The 19,194-nt window shown below is 45.2% G+C and overlaps 1 protein-coding gene across 1 annotated transcript in view; it reads left to right on the top strand.

Moving 5' to 3' along the window:
• Positions 1 to 3,842: 3,842 nt before the first annotated feature.
• The window catches only part of LOC128724850 (gamma-aminobutyric acid receptor subunit alpha-4), an 83,731-nt gene continuing 68,379 nt past the window's right edge, over positions 3,843 to 19,194 (top strand). Inside the window, exon 1 of the mRNA XM_053818572.1 lies at positions 3,843 to 3,947. Within this exon, the coding sequence (XP_053674547.1) occupies positions 3,937 to 3,947 (11 nt within the window). The 5' untranslated portion in view covers positions 3,843 to 3,936. The remainder of the gene's footprint in view (positions 3,948 to 19,194) is intronic.

The raw sequence follows: 19,194 nt of genomic DNA, 5'->3' as shown, positions 1-19,194 counted from the left end.
CGGTTAGTTGTAATTCGTAAGTTCTACTTCCTTTTCCACCCCGGATGGCCACCACCAAAATGCCGGCCAAAACAAAACCCACACAACCATACACCCGCGAGCTGGCGACTCATCGTACGCTAGCGATGGAAAGCTCCAGCGTGGAAAAGCTTCTTCCCGTTCGTTTGCTCCCAAGCTTCCTTCCGCAGACCACTCTCTCTCTCTCGCTTCCACCGGCTACAATCAACAAGCCCCCCGAGTGGTGGCGAAAGGCACTCCTTCGGCCACGGAATGCCGGGTGCGTTCGGGCACATGTGTCGTCGACGACGCCGTTGGAAAAATCATATGCGGCAGATCGGTTCGTTTCTGCTCGCCCAAACCACGGGTACGGGTACCGGGGTCAACGGAAGCATGAAAATCCCGAAGATGGAGGCGCACGGGACGGTTACCTCATGCTGGGGTGCATGCGCCATGTTGTCGCAATTCGCATTTTTCCGTCCGACGCGTGCTGTAATGTCAATATTGAGTGCACAAAGGGGTACTCATTTTCCCCTTGCACGTTCGGGTGAGTGGTTCTTTGTTTCGAAGTTTTCCGCAGGCGATCGAGTGTGTGAAAGTGCAAGAGAGAGAAAGAGAGAAAAAGAGAGAGAGAGAGATAATGGAAAATAAGCAAACGAAACCGTAGCAGTAGCCGGTTGAAAAAAATCCCCGAAATGGCCGTGTGTGTCCTCGGTACCGCTCAGAGCGCCTCCTGGCGGCATATGGCGGTAGCACAAAACGGCCAAACAGAAAATGGTTCTGTGTTCTCGGCACTCACGGCAACGGGAGCGCATCTTGATCGAGCGCCGCATAACGCCGCTCTCGTGCGATCTCCACACGGGTCCCGGGGCGTGCAGTTACTCGCTGGCGCATTCGACGTTACGCTCAGTGCGTTGCGGATTTTCACCGGAAAAGCATCCTCTCAGGGCTCCACCGAACGTCGCTGAACGTCGCCTTGCCTGCGTCGGTCGTGTATGGTGCGTGTGAAATAGTGTTCGCGTGGTTTGCTACGGTTGATTTTCAAATTTCTCGAACTTGTTTTGGCTCAGTGGAGCTTTGTTTCAGTTGTTTGTTGGCGCTTGCGGGTTAATTCGTCCTTTTTGAATAGTGATTCCCTCAGTGCTGCGGTGTGTTGCGTTGTACCTGCCTGGCTTGCCTTTTCCACCGCCACATCGCGGTGTTGGGTGCTTCCACCCATCGAGATGTTCGGCTCCGAGCGTGGCACGAAATAAGGACCGAATCGGTACCAGCAGCCAGCGCCAGCAACGTTACAGATTCGGTTACTGACCGTCAGGCGCTCAGTCGGCCGAAGGAACTCGTTGCAGGCGTTCGCGGTATGCGCAACAAACCGGGTTCACCATCGTGTGCCGGGAAGGGTAGAACAAAGAAAAAAACAATCGTACACAAACACACACACACACCAGCTAGTACACAAAACCCCGTTGGAAAGGACATCCGGGAACCGGTAGAAAGAATGAACCGATCCAGAAACGTTATCCTCGCTTTGTTGTGGTCGATTGGTTTTACGGAAGTGGTCCGGAAACGGTTGCAGCTGTGCTACCGGCGATGCGGAAGCAAAAGCCGATTAAACCGATCGAACGTTTAGTATAGCCTGTGAGAACTGTTCAAAAAGTGCTACAACCCTCCCTTGCAACGGATGCAGTATCGAGTTTGAGTGGGGGTGGGTGATGGCGTATAAGAAAAAAAACAGTGATGGCGAACCAAACGGAATCAAACCATGCAAACAAAGCACGTTCGGCGAGTGCTTCGAGAATTACATAATTCGCATCAAAATGCATGACCGAGACACCGTTTTCGTTGCGGGAGTGTTGGAAAGTGAAATTTTTTTACGGAATTCAATTGTGCCAATAGTGAAAGCATCATGGAACGTGTTTGAAATGTTTGTGCTAATGGACGTTGAAAACAATCGTATATCATGCATAAACTTCGGTGAAACAGAAGTAGAAATTATATTCCCTAAAACGAAAAATACTTCTTTACTTGTTACTTCAATGGTAACGAATTGGTTTTCATTCCAGTCCTAAAAAGGATCTTCATTGTGATGAATTACGTCAGCAATTGATAGTGAAGAATATTGAAGCTTTTGTTAATCGAATCGTTAGGCCATTGCTGTTTCGATAAAAAAAAGTTTTAATTTAAACCAATCGTTTTCATTAGTGCTTGTGTTAGTATTTGTCATTGCACTATGGAAAATCTGTCCAATTTTACTGATGGAGTTGAAACAGTTTACAGTTTATTTGTAATTATTTTCCCATTACTCTGGCTTTAAATTTTGCATTACAAATAAATTGTCGAAACCTGAAGTACTTTGATTGCTTACAGTTGATCTGTAAAAGTTTGAGTATGTAAATCTCGATCACGTTCCCTTGAGAATGACAGAATAAGCTTCACACGCACTGTAAGTGAAGCGTTATCATTCCCCTTCGACCCAGCACGTGGTTCATTGGGACATCTCAAGTTGTGCGAATTCTACCTTTGCATGTCAGCAAGTCTCACCCTCTTCGTTGGCCACACGCCATGAATCCTGTATGAATAATTCAGCTTCCGTTTCATGAAAGTTTTCTTCGTATCCATTCGCGTGTCGTTGCAGTTCGTGGCAAAGCCCTCACGCCTTACGCCGTGGCGCACCGTCAAGGATCGTGGAGGAAAAGTGCGGTTTTGAAGCGACAACAACAAACACAAACACGAGCCCAAGAGCCTAAATTAGAAAATTTCCACAAACGACTCCGCGGTCCCGAGGGCCGTGCTCGAGGCGAGCAGAAACCCTAGGATCACAGCGAGGCTAGAATAGCAGCAAGTGTCGAAATCGAAAAGCCGCAAGCCGCAACGTGAAAGTGCTGCTCCGTGTCGCTTTGTTTCCTCTCCGTTTCGTGAGCCGGCCGTGCATTTGTATGTGATTTTTCCTTTCTCGAGTGCCCCGGTGTATGCAGATGTATGCGGCCGCGTGTGCGTGTGCTAGTGTACTCCTGCGTATGTACGTCAGTGAAGTTTTGGGGGGTTTCACATGCCCAGCTTTGGGCAAAACGTAAGGCTTCTGAAAGTGAGTTAGTTCTCTATTTTCCGTAGTGTCCAGCAGAAGACGAAAAAGTTCGCGAGACTTCTCCAGCAGCTGACGAGACGGTTTGGCGAAACGAAGCGTCCTTCGTCGCGATCACGGACGAACGTACAGCGGAAGCAGATTTTCAATCCCGTGCAACATCGACCTAGCAGTGTGTGTGCGTGAGAGAGGGAGAGCGAGAAGGTTTTAAAAACCTAACCAAAATACCTATACCGAACGCTGGCGAGTGTGAGCCAGAGCCAAAAGCAATCGATACGGTTTGCGCGAGCGAGCGAGCGAGCGAGAAGAAGTGGAGACGTTTGCCTTTTTCGCTCACGAAAAGTTGCACGAAAGTTTTCCCGACAAAAGCAAAGCGAAACCGAACCAGCCGACTTGGATTGCAGTTTTCGTGTGCAGCAGGCGCCGGTGCAACCGTGGTACGGCGAGCGGAAATAGTTTTCGTCCGTTTGCTTTGAACCCCTTCCCGACCGCCAAGGCCGCATTTCCACACACCGTTCGCTTGTGATCGTGCTAAGGTCGTGCCCAAGGTGCGGTGCGTGCGGGTTCCCGATTTCCTTCCTCTAACTGAGAAAGGAGAAGGTCGCAAGGGCCAGTTCTGGGGGTGTCCCGCCTGTTCTAGTGTATATTGTGGTGGTATTGTGCAGTTGTGTCGTGAATGTGCACGTGTGAGCTGCTGTCGATGTGAGGAATTGTCTCGTGGAGGGCACGTGTGTGAGTGAAGGTAGCGAGAGCTCGGGGAAAACCCCGAGCGGAGACACAGCTGCGGAGCTAACGAACTGTGACGCTCCCGACGGCGGACGGGCGGACAAGGACGGGGCGGAAAAACGGAGCCCGTTCGGATGCGGAACACGTAAGTATTAACGGGGCAATGCTTCACAAATTATGTTTACCAGTTTTGTCTGCTTCTGCTTCTGCCTTCTTCTCGCTGGCTCGTCCTGCAATTGGGTTAGATTCCTTTTCCTTGTGTTACGCTTTCTCCGGAACGGGCGCGTTTTATGAGGTTGCATTAGACATTCCGTCCCATGCACGTCCCGTTCAATGCAACATCCTTAGTGGAAGGGAAAACGTGGCTGTTTATTTATGTAATTTGCTGAAATTCAATTGACGTGTGAAAAAAAAGCTAACAAAAATCACATTAAAACTCACCCGTTTTGCACCATTTTACCGACACGTTTTTATTTTATTACAAAAATCACTTATCAAGGACGGTGCACCGATAGGGGCGCTATTTCTCCAAATGTCCCATCACTTGGTTATAACCTCGCCCCTCGTGCTCGTGCATTGAGAATGAAAGCACCGCATTAAAATAAGAATGAGTGACATTTACATTCCCATATCTCGAGTCCCTCGGGTTGCTGCTCGAGCCGCCATTGCCACGGTAAAATGTCGCATCTCATGATCCACCGCAGGAACCGCCATCCGCACCGTGCGTGCCCAAAAATGTCAACAATTAAAACAAATAAAAATAAAATATAACCAGCGGAATTATTCTGCTCTCCGCAAACCCCAACCGGGTGTCCCATTTCTGATTTCCACCCTTGTACCGTGGGGGTGCTCGCAAAAACAACAACGTGACAGGGGGGAGGAAAAATAAATAAAATCAAATTAACTCGTACACGTAATCCGATTTGCGCCAGTTTTTGGGAGTTGTTTGGCTCTCGGAGAAGATCCGTGTGTATGGGCGTGTGTTTGAGCGAAACTTTAGCTCTTCGTGTGCACTTCGGTGCAACGTGAGCTAGGGAACAATCTCACACACATACATGCTAACCAGAAGCGACATCCTCCCGTTCGGAGGAAGGAAGATATGCTTGCCTTTTGTCTAGCCCGCAGTGGGAAGAATTTCACAACAACCGTTCAGTTTTAGGAAAATGGAAAAATGAACGAATGATGAAAATAAAGAGCTTTTTCATCCGATACCTGTGATGGGGTGCATCCTTTGACTCGATTGGGTAAACATTTTTGTAAGGACCTTTCCTTGTAATGTGGCTTTTTGCGTTGGCTTTAGCAAATAGTAACCCTAGCAAAGCGAACCTTCACCTAAACGAACCATTTTAAGCCCAAGCTGAGCATGGGACACTTAAAGAAAATCTCCTAAGTAGATCAAACCGTAGAGAATCTCACTATAAGCCCGGATATGGCTTCTATTCTCCACGGGAAGGGGGATTAAGCACCGTATCGATTTGGAATTGCATTAGGCTGCCACTTGCACCTGTCGTAGCGTAAATCGTGGACAAGGTGTACTCGCTTGTTGCAGGCGTTCCTAGCGGACATTCACTTCCCGCCACACCCTAATCGGATTAGTTCCGGATGATTTATGAAAGGAGCTTACACGCTTCTTATCGCTCAGGATCTGAGTGGATCGGGGTGCGATTGAATTAAATCGCTCGAGTGTGTGCACTTATCCGCTTGGCGGTTACCGGGAATTAAAATGCCGGTAGTGCCGGTTTTCTTGCATCGATTAGCGTATCCTGAAGGGAGCTGAAGCCCTCATGAATGTGCAGATGGGGGTACGATGGGTGAAACTTCTTGAAGCCTCCCATTTGTTCGCTTTCTCTCTCTCTCTCTCTCTCTCTCTCTCATTCTCTCTCTCTCTCTCTCATCCTTTTCCCACTTGTCCGTTTATTCAGCTTTTCGGCATTTGAGCTTTTTGGCAATGATTGCGTCAACAGTTGCAACAGCCGGCAGTGACGGGCCCAACCACGCAATGCAACAGTTATTTATGTTTATTTTAACCACGCAACACACACGCTGACCCTGGCCTGAAAGGGTGCTGAGTGTGCACCCTTTCAACCACCTCTCGTGTCGACTCGCGGGGCGCCTTTTGTTTCGCGATTTGCGGGGAGTAAGACCGGTCGGTGCACCCTTTTTGCACACTATTTTTGCATCCCCAATCGCTCTGTGGGAAGGGCGATAGAAGAGAACGACGCGCTCGTGGACGCGAACCGAAACTATCGCGACCGCACCGGGCTGGGAAAGAATGTCGAGGTCGGGCCCATTTCAGGGCCACCCACCAAAAGAAAGCACGTTTCGAAACGATGGTGTCTTTCACATTCGCCGAGGGATTGCAACATATGCGTCGGCTGTGGGGCGGTCGTCCCGGATCGTTGTACCGATGCCAAGGATCAAACGCGACGGTACCAGCATAGGCGTCACGCAAAAAACGCGGCTTGTGGTGCGAATGGTGGCTATCATTATTTTTTAAATTAAAAACTGGCACCTACCGAGTGCAGTGGTTGAATCATTGTGTGTTTGATATTTATTTTCGAGGTAATTAAAAGATTAAATACTCATTCGGATGGTAGGATATTTTAAACATATCCATTTTCGTTGAGCAAATAACCGTTGTGGAGAGGAGACTTCAATAATTTTTAATGTCGTGCTCCTAGCAAAAAAAAAGTAATATAATTGAAAATAGCACTATGCATTTTATGTGAGGTATTTGTAACTAAAATAACGATCAACAGCATTAAATAACGTTTTTTGAGCATGGCTTGTTTGGTAATTGTTTTCCTATCCTTCCATTTTTGACCACATTTTTAGACAAGACAAAAAAACTATATTATTATATTTTACAAATATTCCTGTTTACCAGCTTTTGCCTTAAATGTGCAATACGTCAATGAAAAATCTCGTAAATTGTTATGTCCAAATAAATTAATTCTCAAACCGAATACTTTCTCGTCGCATGTTTGTTTAAACCGTCCCAACACGCAATATTATTCTCCGGTTCGCCATAAAGTGAACGAGCATTTGATGGCTTATGCTTGCAGCCGATTGTTTGTTTGTTTCGTAACCGGTGCTCTTTGGCCGGAGCCACTCGAATGCGCGAAGGCGCGCAAATTCCGCGTCCAAAGTGCAATAAAAGATACACTTTTGTGCCGGCACTAAAAGGGCTTCTCGTCGTTCCCCGCTGGAATTGAAAGCTGGATGGGATCGAATGACGGCGGCAACGGAAAGACCAGCTTTCGTCGTACTCAACGCAGCCAATCGACCTTTGGAAAATCAATGTGTGTGGGAAGGGCTGATGGACGGAAGGCAGACACAGTCGTGCGGCAGCTGCGACCGTATGAAATATTCAAAGAAGATGCCGCCCGTGCCGCGTCGTGTCTGGGAATGTTTACACCGCTGAGCGGATTTTCTTTGCTTTCCGTTTCGCTTTGCGGCTTCTCAAAGAAAAGTCGAGATGGGTTGGTTGGCTCCAAAACGACAGCAAAAAGGCCCTTTGTTGCCCGTGGCGAAGGTTCGCAGGAAGAAAACGTACCACCGGCCAGCGATGGCTATAGGTGACGCTACAAAATCACAGCCATTTGCGAACAACTGGATCCTTTTATGCATTTAAATGGGCCATGGTGACGGCCCGATTTGCGTCCCATCTGAGGCGTGTCTAGAAAAACGGGATACCGTTGGATATGATCCCATCCGTTCCAAGTAGGGCATCGTTTGAATAATTTTTGATCACACCAGCTCATCCATTATGATGAGCTTTTGGCGATTTGTTTAATTGAGCTACGAAGAAAGCAAATGGTCAGCCTGTCATCTCTAGGCGCATCAATCTCGGGTACGTTTCCCGTCGTCTAAACGTCATAGCCTCGCTTTTACAGCATTTCACAGCATGTGTTCGGTATTCGTTGTATTCGTTACGGTAAGGATGCCACGGAAAATTAGTCCCGTCTTCTTTCACATTAATTACCCCAGTTTTTCGCACACGAACGGTGGAGGTCTTAATCGAATCAGACTGGCGCTCTAACCGGATTTGACATCCAGCTGTCGATGTTTCTTCCGTTAATCGAATCGGCCAATGGCCATCCAAACAGCCGCTTCACGCACACACGAACCGTCTGTGAATGGACGAGTTACATTATTAACAGGGACCGAGTGTTGCAGTCTGAAACACGCTGAAAGACGCGCACAAATGTTTCTATGGCAAAAAAAAACAGAAAACAAATTTAACCCAACCACAACCCTGACTGGTTCGCGTGTTACTGTCCCCGTGCCAATATCACTCGCTGAAGAGTGAGAGAGCTTAGGGAACCCAAAATCTTTCAGTGCAGCATTCGGGAACACACCGATCCGATGTTGACATACACGCCCGTTTGTTTGACCATTTCGCCAACCTATTTGATTTCGTCTGGCCCGTTTACCGATGGTGGTGGTTGTGGTAGTTGCCATTGGCCAATGGGTGTGTGAATGTTGCTGCTTCTATCTCGGCCACTGACACCGCGGCGAGTGGTGGAACAAGGCTTAGATTTATTTTTATATACCCTTCGTTACGTTCCGTTTCGCGTTCCACTTTTCTGTACATTTTTTTTGTGACGATTCTGTACGCTGCTCGCCCTCCCGCAGCTCAATGTGCGCGAATATTTTGGCTTGCCAAAATCGCCACAACTGCTAGGTGTTAGCGTTAGGAAAGAAGATGAAACGTCCATTCTAATGGAGACGCATGGTGCCCCGTACGGTGCCGATGTAGCGATGGAGGCGCCTGGTTACCCACCATTCGGTGCCGCGGTACGATCGTGTTGTAGGGCATACCGTGTCAAAAAGCTAACGGGACAGGCTAGTGTGAACAGGCGATATCAAGCGGGGAGAATCAACGGCTTCGAGACTTCGGTGTAATCATAATTCATCGATAATGATACTTATTTTCGGTGCAATTCGGCGCTGTCTAGCGATGTTCGCCAGTTAGGGTGCGATGCGTTGGGCATGAAATGTGGCGAAAAATAATGATTTCGAGTCGTAAAGGAAAATCCAACAGCCCTTCGGATGGTTAGAGTTGGGTGGGAATGCCCATCGTTACGCATGGGATTGTGAAATGTTGGGCATGTCTGGTTTTGAATTGTTCTGGTATAGGCAAAGATATAACAACAGAGAAGCATTTTTTGATGATTTATTTTTATTTCATTTCGGAAACATAATCAATATATATATTTCTGCTAAGGATAACCTTAAACATGTATTGACTTTTATCCTAACACCGCTTAATGTTTGTTAACTCTTAAGACTCAATTTCATCCAACTTTTATCGCTTCGGTTTCTATTACGATGATGTGATACAATTTCGAAAAGCTGTTCAAAGCGCCAAAGCCCTCTACCAAAATCGTCGTAAAACCGTTCCATCGCGATAAGGAAATGGCGTCGCAGTCAAAAGACAAAGCAAACAGCAACCGCAACACAGGAGCCGTGCTCGGTTCATTTACATAATCAGGATTTTTATGGGAATTCTATCGTATAATAAAACACGAAACTCGAAATGCTTTTCCGATTTCGCTTGACTTAGAAGATTAGATTTTATTTGCTTGCAGCAACAACTAGGTCAAAATATGCGCCGGGGGATACTGAACACGGGTAGACCAAACCAAAGAAAAAAAAAAGATTTCCATTATAAAAAAGATATCGTTTGTTCTGTTGCTGTCTATGGAAACATTTTGGTGTTTTAGCTCTGATTGCTAGCACCGAGTTGACTGACCATCCTTCAACCGCTTCCAGTTCTGTCGTTTTAAAGAGTATGAACGGATTTCACCATCGGTTTGCATATTTATGTTCCAATCGTCCTCGCATGTGACCTATTTCATGTCCTCACATGTGACAGTAAAATCGTTTTGCTGCATTACAATCTAAAGTGGAGCGTCACAGTGAAGCTCAAGAGTGTCCATTTTCCAAAAATCGGTTGCGTAACAGTTTTCTAAAGGCATTCCAATCCAACGGGGTATGTTAGGAGTTCGTCGAAAGTGTAAAGCGGAAGGAAAATCGTTTCGGGGACCACATGCCTCATGCTTCTGTGATAGTGGGTCTCTCGGACTCTCTGCTTCGAGGCGACTCTCGGACATCTCGCTGCCATTGTGTTTCTGTGCTCGTGAACGTTGTCGTTTGTCGGGTGATCGTTTCACAAAATCTTCGACTGGAACGTCGAGACGACCCGAACGGACCGGAAAAAGGGAAGGAGATGCCATAAAATTCCATCACCAAGCAAGTATTCATACACGCGAAAACAGTAACCCTCCACAAGAACAAAGAGCATCATGTTGAGGAGCTTTGCTGAGAGGAGTGAGGACACTTGACCGGCAATGCAGACACAGATGACTCCATCATGGAAGTCCAGTGTTGAGCTTTAGAAGGAATATTTTGGCCACCCGCTTCAAGCGCGTGCTTGTTGCTCGTGGAGAAGCTTTTCTGGTTTCGGGTACGTAAGAATGCGTATGCTTCGATGGGCCCTTCGGCTGCTGGATAGTTGGAGCAACTTATACGAACAAAGAGTCGCGTTCTCGTGCATTTATCAGCCAACCAATCAGCAAACCAATCCAGTGGCACCCACCGTCAAACAAAGCAAGGAAAGTTTTCTTTTGTGAGTGAGCGTTGAGTCCTTTTAGCGTTAACTGGTTAGAGCGAAATTAACTTTAAAGCAACGAGCCGTTTTATGTCACAACGTCCTTGTGACGATAAGCCATGTAATGGCCTTTTCATTATAAATTTCATTATGAGAAAATCGTTTGTGCTCTGTTGTGACATGTAGCGGAAGTAATCAATTTATATGTATCTTTATAGGAATTTTAAATATTTCGAGCTTTCTTGAGACACATGAAAAATTTCAAGGATATAAATGAAAGGACTTACAAATGGTTTTATCTAATCTTTCGTAGGATTAGAATTAAAATTCATGTATTAAATGTGACCCATTTATCGCTTCTACTTCAAACTACATGCTATACCACAGTTGATGATGCAATGCGGCTTGGTTGAGTGTGTGTGTGTGTGTGTGTGTTGTTTTAATTTTCACTATACGACATCGTTATGTGTTGTCCCTTTCGTCACTTGCGTTAGTTTAAACTGTAATGCAGTAGCTTGACGTGCTCTGAAATAGCTGATTTGACGTCGTTTCATTCCCAGCACGGGGTCCAACTTGGTTGACAGCCACGTGCAATCACTCGCACTGACGGTTGTTTCACATGAGCATCCGCACTAACATCGACGAGGCATGCAAAAGGCACACACGTAACGAGTCACTGGAAAATTGCTATTGAAAATTTAATGGGTGCATTAGTTTTTATGCGTTATTGATTAGCGATTAAGAACGACTGAAGCCTTCTCTTGCACATCCGATTCCCATCCCGGGGTGGAAGGATTCACATTCACGCGCTTCCGGTCCGGGATAGAGTTCGCGAGAGGGCTTGTGATTCGAAAGGCTGAATCAAGCGATCGATATCACCGGGCAAAATCGTTCCCTGCCGCGGAAGAAATTGCACGAACGCGTTGATGGAAGAATAAACCACACGTGCCATGTGTGGAAATTTTGTTATTTCATTTTATTTTGCCAACGTTTTTCTAGTGTGAAAATATGCTCTCCAATGATGACATCACTTTTGATATAGGTGCTTCAGGGAAAATGGAACCAGGAAACGAACGAAAAAATGCCGAAATCAATTTCGATTATCGTTTTCGGTTCAAGGATTGGTAATTGCGATTGCATCCGCTCTGTGATCAGCTCGGTGTTTGCTGATTAGATTTGATTGATTTGAGTTTGGAATTTTCTTTTTCGAGTGTTCGTATAAGGAAAGCATAATTGCCAAATGATAATACTTTTTGGGATTTATTGCATTGAAGCTTCAAGCATCATTCTTAAATGGTATGTTATGTTTCCAAAACTCATGAATTTCCAGATCTTAAAAATCCATGCATCAATTTTCTACTTATGCTGATGATCTACTAACCAGCAATTAAGTTTTGCCTGGGAAAGGGCAAGATAAATGATCAGATTTTGTAATTCATAGCAACCATTTGGATGTTTCAATTAAACACTCTTAACTAATATAAATGTTTGATAATGTTCTTCGTTGTTGTTTTTTGTTCGTTGGTTTCCAAGACAAACCACTCCCTCATATATATGGCTACCATTTTCTTATCAAAGCACATCATCACGCCCCGAAGGATTCACGTTTTGCGTCTGAACCCCACCACCAGGCTGAAACATCAGTGAAATAAACACAGAAAAACTTGCCCGGCTGCTGGTGAGATAATTCCGATGTTCATACTTCATGCCCGTCCTACCGCAATCTTCTTCTGTCGCTTCCGTGCCATTCTGCCCACCAAAAGAAAGCCGGTCCCACAACGGGGCCGTCTGAATGTTGATTAAAAGGCCTCCCGAGCGGAACGGCATAAATGGAGTTTATGCTCTCGGTAGCTGCCTTCTTTCCATAAATTATCTTTCCATTCCCCCAGGGGTGGTGTGCATGGGCGAGAACAGGCCGCTCCCGGTTAAGGGTGGTTGGGAGAGAATGCGTGCAAATTGGATGGATGTGTATCTTTCATCCGCGGGGTTCGGTTGAAGCCGAACCGGCTGAAAAATTGAGGTGCCTTCAGAAGGCTAAGAAGTGGCGGTAGAAAGAAAGAAGGATAAAATTTAAAGGATGCTTGGATTATGTACAAATTTTGTTGCATTTTACGTTTGCGATCCTTCGGTGCTTGGTTTCGATCTTCTTGTAATGGCTGATTTGCTTACGAATCTTTGTTTTCTGCTGAGCACACATTACTCCAGAACCACGAAAGCAAACAAAAGATATCCATAAGAGAAACAACATTGAAAATTTCCCGTTTTCGAACAATTCTAAAACGCTTCTTGATCTCTTCTTGAGCAAGGGCTGGAATACAAAAAGAATACTGGAAGTAAAAAAAAGCCAGAATGGAAACCTCACTGTGGATTCAAAATGCATGCAAAATGTATGGAATTGGAAATAACTATTCTCTCTGTTTTCTTTCACACAGTTATGGCGTATTTCGCCTCGTAAACGGAAATTTATTAGACTGCAAGAGAAAAAGTGGCTGGGGCCGGTGTTGAAGGAGGTTCACCGATGAATATAATCGATTTTCGCCTTTTTGCTTTAGGAAATACATGAATTCGTACCTTGTGTGCATTATTTCATATTACTTTCTTTAAAACGAACTTTCATGTTGCTGAGAAGCCGCAAAAAATGAGAATGCAGAAAATCCTGGCTAAACCAAATTAATATGATTTATTTTTAAAATAATACAGATATTGTAGGCTTCGTTCGACGTGGTGGAAATGGTGCAGCATTTGTTCTTAAAATATTACGAGTAGAAGCAGAAAGACTACTTGATTTGGACTTCAAGAAGAAATAAACATTCATAGAAATAAACACACTTTGCTTTCAATAACTTCAAGTTAAAACATGTTTAGATGATGTTTTTAACAATTGTATACTATAACGCAGCCACACCTTCAACTGCTGCATATAAAGTCAAAAGTTCTCATAATATATCTATTCATTTTTTCATATGTACACTTTTCAATAAAAATATCTGTTTTGATAATAGCTACTCGGCAGAAACATTATCTTATATTGCTCGAAAATCACATAAATTGTACAAAGTACCATGCGCCTCCATCACAAATTGTATCTTCTAAGCTTAATATTTATTTACCCTGGTTGTTGTCAGTGTCGAGTTTTTCTTTTTTCTCAATTGCGGTCGAGAAATATATATCAAATTGAAAAACCAGCTGTGGGCATGGGTATCCGGTAGAGAATTCCGGTGAAACGCGATGATTCTTGCAAAAACAAACGCCATTCCGCAGTGACCGAAATGAACCAATTACTCTAAATTGCTTCGACGTTTTTATCTCTTGGTCGTCTTTGGTTTTAAAAACATAACCACCCCCTTGCCTTTAGGGTAATTGTAATTTAAATATATAACAGCGAGTTGGGGTACATATTTTTAACATCAGTTCCTTTTTTCCCTGTAAAAATATTCCAGTTATTTCGGGGTTTAAAGCATTTCGCGAATTTTCTTTGTTTGTTTATATGACATGATCTATTATATTATCAAACATCTATTTTGGAAGTACACAAGTTCGAAAAATAGTTTTTTGTTGTTGTATATATGCTGTTTTCTTCATAATAATCATAAATAGTTTTGCTTGAAATCAAGCATCGATTTAATAACTGCCATGTTCGCCATGAAACAGATTTTTCATGCGACAGTTTCTTAATCTTAGTTTCCAATTTCGACAATTCTTTTTTGTAATTTCCATGCCGTGTACCTAAAATAGCACGACAAGGCCACCCAAATCGACACCGGCTGTTTGGATCAGAAAAGCGGTAGGATATGACGAGGTAAAGGAAAAGAGGTACTTCCAAAGAACTACCTCAGAGGCGCTCTCTTCAAACTACTCGACTTTGGCCACCTCGGGTGACAGAAAATTGATTCGCTCAATCAATCATAGACGGCCTCCAACACGTGGAGACGGTGAGAGTCTTTTTTGGAGTGGCAACGAGCACGAGGTAACGCGGCACAGGAAAAACTAGCTTGTTGACATGTGTTTTTCTTCGGCAGCCGTCACCCAGCTTTCACTGGCAGTGACCTCCCCCGCACCAGTTCCATTGAGCCGTTTCAAGGCGACGCTGCCTCTTCATTTATGGATGACGGCTATGGCGTCGACGTCTATGATGATGATGATGTCCACGCGAACGATCGCGAGGCAATCGTTCCGGCACGAGCTCTGATGGCGCAGTTAGGCGCCCTCTGGTGAGGTTTTATCGAACTATGCTGCTAATATTGGAATTATAAGAGCAGAATATTCTGTGGCGTAAGTGAAATGCACTGTTATCAGGTTTTGTATCATATTCCGTAGAAGAGATTGACATTCGAGGAGAAAATTACGGCCCTATTCACCGCTGGCCATAGAGTGAGCATGAGAACGTGGTCATGAATGTTTAAGAATTGATTGCCTCGTGAGGAAAGAGTACTCAGGCGGTAGGTCATGCGCATCAGCAACCACAGCGATCCGATTCAGGTGACGGTGACAGCTGGTAGAGAGGAACGGTGGAGTGTCGCAAAAATTTATATTTAAATTTCATCCAACGCCCAACGTGTGTAGACGGTCACACGGGCGAGTGTTAGGGCGATCGCTATGTGGATTATTTTCTTCACTTTTTAGTTTTCATTAATACGCTCCGTACATCGGCATGCGAGTAATGTTTCGCTTATCTAACGCCACACTAACAATCGATGCGGCTCTGCACATTGACGCGGGGTTGTGTGTACGTTACCGTGTACGAAATATTTAAAACCACTGTAGACCGACCTGGCCGTGACTGACTTCGCAAAAAAAATCTCCGCGAATGCTAACAATGCCGTGGGCAACTAGACAAAACCATAAAAAAACCAGTCGATTTTCGAAACAGGGCCAGCCAATGCTCATGAAAATAATGTCCGATGGAAACGAACACAAGCAACTAGGCAGCATGGGCAGAAGCGGTTCGTTCACAACACAAAAAAGAGTAAAAAAAAATATTACAAGCGAGAGGAGGAAAGAAATCCCTTTAGATTGCTCGATGCCCCATGCCCGAGCAATGAGCTGCCCGCTTGAGCCGAAATCCCATCACAGCTGCAGCATGCACTCATTAATGAATGCCTTTCGAATGCACCCAAAAAAAAATATGGGTTAACGTTTGGCTGGTTGCATCGGGGTTTTTTCCTCACGCCGACCACTCTATGTGGACAGCGCGTGCAATAGGGATGGAAAAATGATTGCGCATGGTTCGCGCCAAGGGATGTTTGAGCAGTATTTTCCTTTTTATTTTTGTTTCTCTCTATCCACCTGACGTTCTGTTCGACGTTCTATAAGCGCGATCGTCGAACGTTGGGTGCATCCAGCCAGTTGTGACGGTTATTCCGCGCGGCGTAATTATCCCTTTGAGCGGAAAATTTATATCAATTACTGTTGAGAGATGGCTTCGTCATGCTCGCGTTAATGACCCACCGTTTTTTTTTTTTGCAAGAGGATTTACACTCAACGCTTCGTGGAATAAGGTTGATGACAAATTATCACCATTGTTTCTCTTTTTCCGGGTTCAATAACCTTTTTCATTAAAATTACTCACATTTAGCTTTTTATGCGTCTTTTTGGCTATTATATTATACGCATTGGGCATATGATTCGGATGCATGTTTTATGAGATATTTATTGGATAAACAGGATAAAACGATATAAGTATAAGATGTGATATCTCATTCGACTATATGTCAATGTTAAATGTACGTTTTTTCTTCGAAATGATATACATATTTTAAGGTCATTCATCAATTTTGTATCAAACGACAAAAAAGCTATGTGTAATATTTTCAACGTTTTCCTTTAGAAAAATGCGTTGCTTCAGCCAAAAAGGTTATTTCGTTGCACGCAACATCACACTCGTCGGACACGTGTTGATGGGTTTTACCCTTGTCCTCGCTGCTTGCCATGGCCGAAATGTGCGATCAATCTCCGGGACGGGCCACAAAACCACCTTTCTTGCTCAATGTCTCATCTTGACGGTCTGCCCAACCCGCGGCCTGCCCCAGGAACGCAAAGAAGCCATCATAATAAAAAACAAACATTATTCGAAACACCTACCGTCGTTAGGGAAAATTGCACCGGCACGCTCTGGTTTGGTGAGTCCGGCCTGGCTCTCTATCCTCTAACGTTCATTGTCTTCGGTTCCCGCCACCTGCCGGTGTTATGTTTTCAATCATTCTTCATGAATAAAACATTTGCTGTCCCTTCTTCCGGTTCCAGTTTCCCTTTCGGCAGGAGCGGCAACAAACGGGTGGAAGCCGGTAGGGTTCTTTGGTTGCGTTAAGGATCCCGAAGACGTTGATACCCTTCTGAAAGCAACGGTCCTAGTAGCGAGGAGAAAGCGACGGATGAGTTCTGATGCTGGACACACCAAATCATTCCATGTCTTCCATCAGCTCGGACCGCTGGGTTGGCCGGTATAAATCTCACGGGAAACAAAGATCACCCCAAAGGACGAAGGGTGGTTGTCATCCAGAAAAATATGACCATACCATCAGCGGAGAATTTGTCAGCGGGAGCTCACTTAATGAGGGCAGGCAGGAGAGAAAAAACCCAACACCAACATGAGAGTCAAAGCCCGCACCCAGGGCACATGGTGGTGTACGACCGTGTGACGACAGGAGGGTTGTTTCCGGGAAAGTTTTTCTCATCACCGGAGCTAGCTGCCGATAAGCACGGCCGGTTCCATGGCTAACCGGATGGGTTTCCGGCGCGTGCGAACGCGTGGAAGAATAAAATGGCCAGTCGAAAGATGAAACGGAAATAAAGCACCGAAACGAGTGGTGTAACGTGGGCCAAGACAATGCGATACGCTCGAAACGAACAATGTCTATATTACGTCGTTCATTATCGCTCGTGTACGAACCGAGAGGCGGTAGGAAGGATGAAGAAAGCATGGGCGAAATAATGGGTGATGCTCTTTTATGAGTTAACATGGTGGCTGCTTAAAGTTAATTGCGAAACCACTGCGTCAGGTTCGTCCTTTGGATGGATGAAGTTCCAGCCGAAACCAATGCTGAGCTGTTTACTTTCAAGCTTTTTCAAGTGCGATTGACTTGCTTGGTTTTTACTAGTAATTGGGATTGCGTTGAGCTACAAGAAACAAGTTAAATAATTTATTTCTCATTTTAACAACCCTCGAAAGGGTTATGTTTCTGGTTTTGGTTTGCTATTTTCCGCATGCCACATGCGTATCATTTAACGTGCTGCATACAACTCCATCCGCATTCCTAAACCAAGTCTTATCGAGTCTCAGTTGTTTCTTCTACTAATTAAAAATTCCATTACGACCAGGTAGTTCTATGCTTCTACATCACTTAAATACCTTTTTTTTCATCCATGTTTTTTTCCAGTATCAACCGCTTCTTTCTCTTGTTGCTTATCAGGTACTACAAAATTCCCCAAATTGCTTAGTATTGCATCGAGCGCAACACACGTGCATGCAATGCTCGTTAGATTAAAATGTAGATATACTCCTGAAAATAACGTCCTCCGGACTCGGGACAAAGGAAAAATCAAGACAATTACCATAAATGTTCTATTTCTCATCCTTGAAACGACGCCAAAGGACATTGGCTAGTCCAATTAAGTTTAATGCATCGTTTCGTGTGAGAACGTTTTTATACTCCAACTCAGGCGGAATGGGGGTTTCCTTTGAATATAAGAAAGCTTGATTTCATACTCCCTGCTGGTCAACAGGGTTTGCAATCAATGAGCGCTTCAAGGGGTTGAAATTGTCCGCTGATGAAGCTCATGGGTATGGGGAAAGTATTTTTATCCACCCGAAAGGTCAATCTGCACCGACGGGTGGCACTGGGTGGCAGAAATAGCTTTCTTGTGGACTGGAATAAGCCCTCTCATTCTTCATGAATGATGGCACTCACTTCCTTGCCTTATGCGGTGTGTATAGGCATTTTTCAATATTTATTATTAATTACACGTTCACATGTTGCAGCTGTAGCGCTCCGGATTGGATTACGTTTGTGGGTACCGTTATGTGTGCTTGATAATTTGCATTTCTAGTTGAGTGCGTGCCGAGTACTGCGCTTCTAGCAAAGGTGGCCCCGATACGATGCAGCTGTGCCGTGTTCCGGCTCTTGCTTCGTCCTTGTGCCCTGCGGATCTTTTCCCCCTTGAAGGGATAATCATTGGTTTGCTGGGAACGTTTAAACACACGCACCGTTGCACACTGGGGGACTGGAAAAAATTGAATTATTTCCACCGGCCACGGTTACAACCGTACCGCATCGCCGTCGGTCACAGGCGAGTTGAAAGATCGTGGATGGTTTTTGCTCCATCCAGAACTTTTCCTGCCTTTGGGTGTCGTTTTCGTTTTTCGTGACCGTGCCAGGTTCACTCGCAACCTTCCGCCTCTTTCACTGCCGTTATGAAATGATAACACGAACTAATCGTAAATTGTGCCTCGGTGCACGGTTACACGGTGTCCTGGACGGGCTGAAGGTCCTTCGGATTGGGGTGTCCGTTTTTCCGCGAGGCAAAGTCACCGGCTCATAATAATTTCTTTCCCACGAAGCACACCGTATCGTGCGCTGCAGCATGATGGGAGTTGAACTGACCGGAGTTCGTGGTTCGCCGTGTGCTACTGGTCGGATTACGGTCGCAGGCACCAAACCACACCCCGAGGATGTCAGAGTGAGCTGACGCGACAAGCGAAAAGGTTTGAGCTAACGACACCCGGCCATGCAGCGACATTCCAGTGCCATCGGGGATTTTGGCAGCGACACGGTAGCAA

Source organism: Anopheles nili, chromosome 3, assembly GCF_943737925.1.
Source record: "Anopheles nili chromosome 3, idAnoNiliSN_F5_01, whole genome shotgun sequence".
Taxonomy (NCBI): Eukaryota; Metazoa; Arthropoda; class Insecta; order Diptera; family Culicidae; genus Anopheles; species Anopheles nili.
The sequence above is the reverse complement of the archived record's forward strand: the minus strand, read 5'-3'. Positions and strand labels throughout refer to the sequence as shown.